This window comes from Solanum tuberosum, unplaced genomic scaffold (assembly GCF_000226075.1).
Source record: "Solanum tuberosum cultivar DM 1-3 516 R44 unplaced genomic scaffold, SolTub_3.0 scf00338, whole genome shotgun sequence".
NCBI classification, from domain to species: domain Eukaryota; kingdom Viridiplantae; phylum Streptophyta; class Magnoliopsida; order Solanales; family Solanaceae; genus Solanum; species Solanum tuberosum.
Genome location: NW_006239263.1, coordinates 450765 through 460546, shown reverse-complemented (window position 1 = coordinate 460546; position 9782 = coordinate 450765). Strand labels below are relative to the sequence as shown.

Genomic DNA, 9782 nt, shown 5'->3' with positions numbered 1-9782 from the left:
TCTCATGCTTTCTTAGATTATCTATACATATATATACAAAAATAAAATAAAATTACCAAATGCACGTACATCCTCACGCCACCAGGTGGGTCTGCCTCTGGCGGCGATACACTAGTTGATAATGATGAGGAATTGTAGCGATGATTGGTGAATGAATGTAGAAATCTTTGAATAATATAATTGTTGCTATATTATATTTAGCAGTTATAATATAATATGTATTTATAACTAACACTTTATATAAACGTTGCTAAAGGCTTTATTAGCGACTTAGATGCAATAATATCAACTCAATTGACGTTAAATGTTTTTGTGATAATAAATATTGTCAATATATATATATATATATGTTATAGTGTTTACATCATTAGTGTATTACTTTTTACGCTATCAAGTCACTTAAAAAAATAAAAAAATGACCAAATTCATCGGTGGCCCTCTAAAGTTGGCAACAAATTTCACTTAGACACCTCAACTAAGCGATGTTCATTTTAGACACCTCATGTAGTGTCCCGTTATATTATTTTGACACTTTTTTTTACAATAAACAAAAAACTGAAGAAGAGTGTAATACACTCGTTGATGACATATGCAAACAACCAACTAAATGATAACCTGTGTTATTTTCAGTTAAAAATTATTTTAAAATCTATTTAGTAAATAAAATAAAATTATTATTCTAAAAAAAATCTCTTTTTTCATTACACTCAAAATCTCTTTTGTGCATTTTTAAAAAAATGTTCTTTTCTTTTACTATTTTTCATATTTATTCTTTCTTCTTTCTTTTTAGTGTTGTTTTTTGGGAAGAAAAGAGGGAGAGGAAGAAAGAAAGAGAGAATTAATATGAAATATGGGTGTTAGTATCCATTTTCCAGGCAAAAAAGTGGAGGGAGGTGATGGTAGATTTAGAAAAGTAATACAATGAAGAAGAAGAAGAAAATGACTTAAAAACAAATTTGAATAAAAATTCGACCTCCATTGAAGGAGTTTAAGCTTGAAAAAATGGTGGGAAGTGGTGGCTTGAAAAATGGAGAAGAAGAAGAGAAAACAAAATAAGAAATGGCTAATTTAACCTTTCATGCGCTATTGTTGAGTGTATCACACTCACTTTGACATGTCAGCAAAAAGTGTCAAAATGACACAACAGGACCCTATATGAGGTATCTAAAATGAACATCACCTAATTGAGGTGTCTAAGTTAAACTTGGAGCCAACTTTAGGGGGTCACCGATGGGTTTGGCCTAAAAAATTACTCCCTCCGTTTCACAATCAAATTATTTAAGATTTGATTTTGAACTAATCATGGATGTGATTATATTTTTATTACTCCCTCCGTTTCACAAAGAATGACCTGGTTTGACTTGGCACGGAGTTTAAGTAAATAAAGAAGACTTTTGAATCTTGTGATCCTAAATTAAAGTTATGTCAAATGTACAAAATTGCCCTTAATCTTGTGGTCTTAAACATGTCACGTGGAAAACAAAAAGTAAAATGTTACCAAAAAAGGAAAGAGGTCATTCTTTTTTAAACTGACTAAAAAGGAAAGGAGGTCATTCTTTGTGAAACGGAGGGAGTACTTAAATACATTACTTAAGATATCATAATCTCTAAAAATTTTACCATTTAAAAAAAAATACAAAAATCACCTCTTGGATACATCCCTATACTGGTATACCCTCTCGGGTACATTCCTATACCCTCTCAGATACATCTCTCCCATTAAATAATGTATCATTTGCAATGTATCGAACAACTAAAGAATGTATCCGAAAGCAATGAAAAATCTAAAATTATTGCAATTGAGGAAACTTTCGGAAGAAGATGTAATTAACCCCTGATGTATGAGATTTCTATAGTTTTTCCTAAAAAAAATACAAATAAACCTTTTTTTTAATGTGAAACTTCTTTATTATGCTTAAAAATAAGATAAATAACATGCTACAACAATTAAAAATAACCTCATAATATAAAAGTTTATCTTATACTGAAATTACATATAACTTAAAACTATTTGGTGATGGAGTCAATAGTTGGCTGAAATGTTTGAGAAATAAGATAATATGTCTTCTCAGTTGGATGAATTGAATCCCAAAAAACATACTTTGATGCATTTTTGCAGACATATGAACTTGGGTTGCACAAAAATGCACCTTCCAATAAACCAGTTCCACAGCAGCCATAGTTAGCCTTTTCAAAATCTATCATAAAAAAAAAATAAAAAAATTTAAAGTACTTATAGAGCTGAGAGTCTATCGAAAACAGTCTTTCAAGATCCCAAGATAGGCACAGTCGATCACTTCATACCTCACTTATGAAATTATATTGAGTATATATGTTATTGTTGTAATTAAAAATATTTATATTGTAATGGACAAAGCGTTAACATCAAATTATATTAACTTACTACAAATTATTAATGATAAAACTAAAATAAGATTGTGTATTAATTAATAATGATTTAGTGATTATAATGCATGAATGAACACACACATGTTAGTTGTTATGTATTCATTATTAGATTTGGGAAAATAAGTTTTAAGTTTCCATATCAAAATTAGAATTATTCAAAAGGAATCACCACACGCTGGTAAGTTAAGTTATTGTCGCGCGCTTGATCAGAAAGTCACAGGTTCATAAGGTGTTAAGGGTAAGACTACCTACAGAAAATCAGTCTATGACCCGACTCTTCTCGTATTCCACACATAAGAATTAGACTATACTCACCATATTTGTGGCCTACAATCATGTCCATCAATGGTCCATAGATATCTAAATAAGCAAATCTTGAGCCCAAATTTGCAAACTTAATTTGCATGTCATTTAACTTGTTTTGGAGCTTGGAATTGTAGTCTCTAGCAATGGAAGAGTAGAATTCAATGCAATTTCTCTTTGAAAATGCATTATCAGAGTGAAGGGTGATGACAATTGGTAAACAACCCATTGGTGGTAGACCTACCATGCCAATTCTCCTAGCCCCTTGATCCACCAATTTCTACACAAAATTAAGCCAAAGAAAAGAAAAATCATTGACACTCTTTATGGAACAAATTAATAAAAATATAATGCTCTAACATAAAAGACTTTTGAAATTTATACTCTGAAATAAGTCTCATTTTGTGTGGCTATAAATTATCTCATTAAAGATAAAATGAGATATTTTTTGTTGTTAAATACTTATTAATATAGAATAGAATTGAAATGTGATATTATTTTCCAAACATGCTAAAAAAAATGTATCACATAAATTGGGATAAATTAAGTAATGAATTGTGTAACACAACAAACTAAGACCCTGTATTTATTTGAAATAGTGGTAGTTTAAAAAAATCACAAATATAATGAAGTTTGAGATTTTATAGCAAATACGTACACTAATTATTCATGTGGATATATACACACACTTAGACAGAGATATTGCATATGTGCGGATACATGTACACTTATTAATCATGTGATATAATGTAATTCACTATTGTTACATGCGCGGATACAATGTATTTCGCTATAGAGATATTATATACACATGATACACTTATTTATGCACGCAAATACAATATATTTTACTATTATTATGCACACAATGACAATATATTTCACAACGTTTTAAAATCAAAATGTTGCTACGTTTCTTAATCAAGCAAATAAAATTCTCGTAATTAGGAGCAAATTAAGTTCTCTTTTTTATACTAACAAGTAAGATTGACCTCCAATAATAATATTAGACAACTTCCTATATCAAGTCTGATATGATAACCTGGAAGACAACATAAGAACTTACTATCGACAATCAAATCACACCAATCGTATGAAATACTTTAAAATTATATATTATCAGTGTATATAACTTAATCTTTTTCCGTATTCATAAGAGAAAATTCTTGAAGTTGGTAACCAACCTGGAGGAAGAATTGAACATGTTGTAACAAGAAGTCAGTGTAGGTTGAGAGTGTGTAGCTTTTACTACGAATTGGAAGTGTGTTATAATTGACAACAAAGTCATTTGTGCCTGCACTAATAATGAACAATGATTCTTTTATCAAATTTTGTGTTTGCTCTTTCCCAATAGCTGCCTCCATTTTCTCTTGATACTCCTTGAAATATTCTATTTGCTTTGATAATGAGATCACAGTCTGTATTTATTTCCACAAAAAAGAAAAAATCGTAAAAAAATTATATAATCTAGATAAATACTATATAATGTAAGGGATGAAGGTAGGGGTTGTGGGATTTGTTGGTGTGTCAGTGAGTGAAAATGACACAATCAATATGTAATGTCAGTTGTGAAATTTGTTTTTTTAATAACTTCTTTAATATTTCCCTAGAAACGATGTTTTTCAAAAAAATTGACCAACGAAATATGAAAAAAAATATGTTTTCTACACATCCTCAAAATTTATGGTGAGGGTTCGTATCTCACTATATTTCCATCCCATAAAGAGAAATGATGAAAGAGATTAATGAGAATCAGATGAATATTAGATGGTGGAGTAGTAAGTAGTCCTTCAAACTTAATTAACCAAGAGGTCTCGGGTTCGAGTCTCCTTGTGTACGGAGTTGCCTTTATTAGGGAGCATTTTAATTACCCCAATGTGGAACTTTTCGGCATAAATCCAGATTTAGTCAGACTGTAATGTGGATACCAAACACCGGGTGGGAAACCCAAGAGGTCTTGGATTCGAGTCGCCTTTATTAGGGAGCGCTTAACCCCCAATGTGGGACTTCCCGGCGTAAATCCGAATTTAGTCAAACTCCAATATGGGTACCAAACACCAGGTAGGAAGCCCAAGTGGTCTCGGGTTCGAGTCCCCTTGGGTATGGAGTCGCCTTTATTAGGGAGCGTTTTACCCCAATGTGGGACTTTCCGGCGTAAATCCGAATTCACTCGGACTCCAATGTGGATACCAAACACCGGGTGGGAAATCAAGAGGTCTCGGGTTCGAGTCCCCTTGGGTATGGAGTCGCCTTTATTAGGGAGCGTTTTACCCCAATGTGGGACTTTCCGGCGTAAATCCGAATTCACTCGGACTCCAATGTGGATACCAAACACCGGGTGGGAAATCAAGAGGTCTCGGGTTCGAGTCCCCTTGGGTATGGAGTCACCTTTATTAGGGAGCGCTTTACCCCCAGTATGGGATTTCCCACGTGAATCTGGATTTAATCGAACTCCAATGTAGGTACCAAACATCAGGTGAGAAACAAAAAAACAGATGAGTGTTAGATAAAATACACTGATTTTTGGTGTAAGGGGATCAAATCCAGTTCCAGCAGATGCAAAACTAACTCCAGTCTTGAGCTCTTCAATACTTAAACTTTGATCCAAATATGGAGGCACATATTCTTTAACACCAACATACCTAGCTGCATTAATCAAACACAAATTTCAAGCACAATGTAGCTGCATATATATAGAGAGAGAGAAGTGGATCTAAGACGAGTTTTATTGTTAGGTTTTACATTTAACTCATTGCTTTCAGTTTAATTTAGTGGCAGAATCAAGATTTTCATTAAGATGATACAGAGTGTCAAGTGCTTCTATGTATAGTATGTATATATCAAAAATATGTTTGTCCCAAGATCTATACATATAACTAGATGATACTTTTTCTGAATCCACCGACTCTAGATCCTGTATTTAAAATGTAAGTATTTTGCATTGATTAATTAGTGTCTACAAACTATAACAACATATTTAGTGTAATTTCACAAGCGAGATCTGAAGATGATAGAGATTATTTTCAAGGATCGAAAAGAAAAAAAAGAATTGATTACCAATGAAATCATTAGCAAGCATTCCATTAGTAAACCTTCCAGTTGGAACATGGTTTAGAAAATCTTTTCCATAAGGTGAGAAATTACTCTTGAAAGGAGTTGATATATAATTATTATTTCCAGGATCAGCTGTTGAATCTCCAAAAATAAAAATGGCAGAAACTAAACTATTCTTCTTAGATTGAGCTTGAATTAATATTGGAGCTTCCAACATGAAGAAAATTAACATAAGAATAATAAAAGAATATAAAAAACTCATATTAATAATTAGTGATTTGATCAAGAAAATGTTGGAAAGTTTAAAGCTTCAATCTTTCGGCTTTTGGTGACTTTATTATAGCAAGGAGTTATATATATATATATATATATATATTGCATGACATTATAAAAATGATTTTAGAGGCAACCAATTAACACCAATAACTTAATAGCCGCTAAATATATTCTTTTTTAGAGGTAATTAATACTCTTTGTAAACGTTTCTAGAGTCTATATCGACACTGGAACCAATGATAATTAATTAATGCAGATACAGACTTTAACATTCTTTATTAATATGATATTTATTACCGCTAAAAATTATTTTTGTTGCGATGGTCAATGTTGCTTTTGTTCTTGTAATTGTTTGATAGACCAAACACTTCCAATGTTGTTTAAAGTTTTCTCAACCACCATGGCACCATCCCTAATTAATTAATTTCCTAGAGTTTGGTATAAGTGTCAATGCAATTATTATTAACTTGTCTCATAATTTATACTCGTTTTGATCACCAAACGGCTATTTATGAATGTGCATGCTTCATAAATATATATAAAAAATAAGTGTAACCTAATAACGTGCGTTCGAATTTTTTGTATAGGAGTTTTTAGTCAACTTTCTATGAACCTTAATTTGACACATATACATTCATACACCCACACAATCGTATTTATTAAATTAATTATAATAATTCAATCTCACTAAGTATGTTGTTATTGTTATAAGTATAATAATTCAATCTCTCATTTGAATTTTTCATGTTTCAAAATGAGCCAATTTGCCAAACGCAGATATTTGTACATATTTGTGCGATTGCGTGAGGAAAATGTGCATCGCAATAGCGTTATAGGTGTGAGACATGAAAATCATCGCGATTATGCTAACTTGAGAACTTTTCATATGTTGTAGTAAAGTTGTCCTTTCATGTCACCATGCATATTTGGATTTTCATATAATACATGATCGATAATAGACTTGATTTCATAGATGATCATTTAATTTTTATTTTATCACACCAAAATTATTAAATTATTTTTTATACAAAGTATTATTATTAGTTCTTGATAATGGAATCAATAGTTGGAAAAAGTGCTTTGGAAATAAGATAATATGCCTTCTCAGTTGGATGGACTGAATCCCACCAATAATACTTTGATGCATTTGGGCAAATATTTGACATGTGGTTGCATGTAAGTCCAAATTCAATTAAGCCAGTTCCACTGCAGCCAATGTTAACAAATTCAAAACCTATAAAGAAAAAACAAAAAGAATAAAAATTTATATTAGTTTTAATAAATAAAGGAAAAAAACTATATAATTAGTTATACTTCACTCTCATATATACTATTATTACTTATACTTCTATAATATTGTGCATCTTACCACTAATTAAGAGTTTTCTACCATATCTTTTTGTTATCAGATACACAAAAATAGGGAGAGAGGCTAGCGAGTTGGAGAGGGAGGCAAGTGAGATTCGTTTTGTATCTCCATACATGTGAATTACACTAAATACATGTATCTGTATGTATCTGGTGTGATTCACATATGTATATGAGATACCATAGTCCATATACATAGGAGAGTAGCGAGAGGGATAGGAGAGAGGAGAGGGAGGCGATCGAGATTTGTCATGTATCTCAAATACATGCAAATCCATTTAGATACTATGTATATATATATTGTGTTTAGTAAGTAAATGAAAAGTATTATTCTAAACATATTTATATACAGAGAACATGATATGTTGAAGGACTTCACATACATCATTAAGAATAATTTTAAAAAATTGTCCCTTATGTTTTGGGTAAGTTCACAATGGTCCCCTAAAGTTCTTAAACAACTCTAAACATCCTTTAATTTTGTCAAAATTGAATATTTTTCTCTTTTTAAATATTTATGGCGAGAAGGCACGAATTTTGACGTGAAGAACCGCTTAACAAACTCCAAAGCATTAATTGACTATAATAATGATTTTTCAAATATAAACAGAAATTTTATAGCAAAATTAGCCCGCGACAACACTAGTTATTAGAGAAAATGGCTACACTTCCAACATGTGAGCTTATGTTTTCTTGTCAACGTTTCCATTATGTATAAGGAGGTAGTTAAACACTCGTCTAGTTTAGCTGCTAAAGAAAATTGTCCTGTCAAGTTTAGGAGGATTCTATGTGTTTTCTCTTAAATATTTGACAAAAATAGAAAATACTTATTTTTGACCAAACTTAAAGGACCAAGATGTTATTAAAATATGAATCATTTTGAACTAACCTAACTGATCATTACTATCACTTTGAAATGACCTAAGGGGTCATTATTATCATTTTATCTACCATCATTTTTAAGCAATCTGATTGCATAAACACTTCTAACAGTCATATAAAACTTAAAACTCTTTGAAAATATAGAATACGAATCACAATTACGTACTCACCGTATAATTTCTTGTATTGAATTATGTCCATAAAAGGTTTATAGGTTTCCAAATAAACAATTCTAGAACCCAAATTTGCAAAGCTATTTTGCATGCCATTTAACTTGTTTTGGAGCTTGGGATTGTAGTCTCTAGCAATGGAAGAGAAGGAATCAATGCAATCTCTCTTTGAAAATGTATCATTTGAGTTAAGTGTATGTGATGACACTTGGTAAACAACCCAATGGTGGTAGACCTGCCATTGCAATTTTCCTAGCTCCTTGATCTAATAATTCCTGCATAAAATTAAGTTCAAATAATTAATTAAAGTTAGATTAAAAAAAAAGAAGACTTGTAGGATATTAGTAGTTGAATTGGTCCAACCAAAAAAGACATTGGGTCATTATTATTTGGATCGAGCTAGACTACTTATATATAACTATTTATTTTATCACACTACTTATTATAACGGTGCATTTTCACCATCAATTGAAGATAAATAAGTCTTACGAATGTGGTGGAATCAAAATTTTCCTCAATATTTCATAGGTAAATCACCAACAAAGAATTTCAACTAGATTTATAATGTATGAATCCTTGAAAAGATCTGTCAAATTTGATCTTGGACCTAATTCACACCTTAAAAATTAGCTTAAAGAGAGAAAGATTGTTTAAGCTTTAGAAGTACTCCAAGATTCATCAGATTCGATGTGGGATATTCCATTCATCACCCCAACCCCATTTACGCCTGGATCCAGACATTCTTTATCTGAATTTTCACTATCCGATCCAGTGTGTGCATATTTATAGATCGGGGTATTTCCACACCCCCGCAATTGTCCGATTTCTTGGGCCTGACTATAGTATAAAACCATGTCAGATTCAATCTCAATCAGCTTAACTCACACCTAAAAGCTAACTCAAAAAGAGAATAATTAAAAATTATCTAGATCATATAAAGAGTCGTGGGATATCGTCCTGATCCAATAAGGGATCATTCCATTCATTATCATAACTTTTCTATTTAAACCCAACTCATAATTTTTTTTATGAGTACTTACTATAACGTTCCATTTAATTAATTAATTAAACTAAGTATATAATATGAAAATTTTATATTGTCAACATATACAACTTAAGTTAGTCAGACAAACCTTTAGGAAGTTGTGAACATGTTGTAACAAGAAGTCAATGTAGGCTGAGACTCTGTAGTTTTGACTACGAAATGGATATAACTTGTAATTTGCAATAAAGTCATTTGAGCCTATACTAATAATGAACAATGCTTCTTTTATCAATTTTTTTGTTTGCTCTTTCCCAATAGCTGCCTCCATTTTCTCT

The 9782-nt window shown here is 31.2% G+C and overlaps 1 protein-coding gene and 1 pseudogene across 1 annotated transcript; both read right to left on the bottom strand.

Annotated features, from left to right (window-relative positions):
- Positions 1 to 1927: 1927 nt before the first annotated feature.
- Positions 1928 to 6078, bottom strand: LOC102589080 (GDSL esterase/lipase At5g45960-like). Its single transcript, XM_006360990.2, has 5 exons — positions 5770 to 6078; positions 5228 to 5358; positions 3897 to 4130; positions 2725 to 2992; positions 1928 to 2198 (listed from the first exon to the last, which is right to left on the bottom strand). The coding sequence occupies exons 1-5, from the start codon at positions 6026 to 6028 to the stop codon at positions 2008 to 2010; spliced, it is 1083 nt and encodes a 360-aa protein (XP_006361052.1). The 5' UTR covers positions 6029 to 6078; the 3' UTR covers positions 1928 to 2007.
- A 1004-nt stretch (positions 6079 to 7082) lies between these two features.
- LOC102596057 (GDSL esterase/lipase At5g45960-like) overlaps positions 7083 to 9782 on the bottom strand; it is a 9669-nt pseudogene continuing 6969 nt past the window's right edge.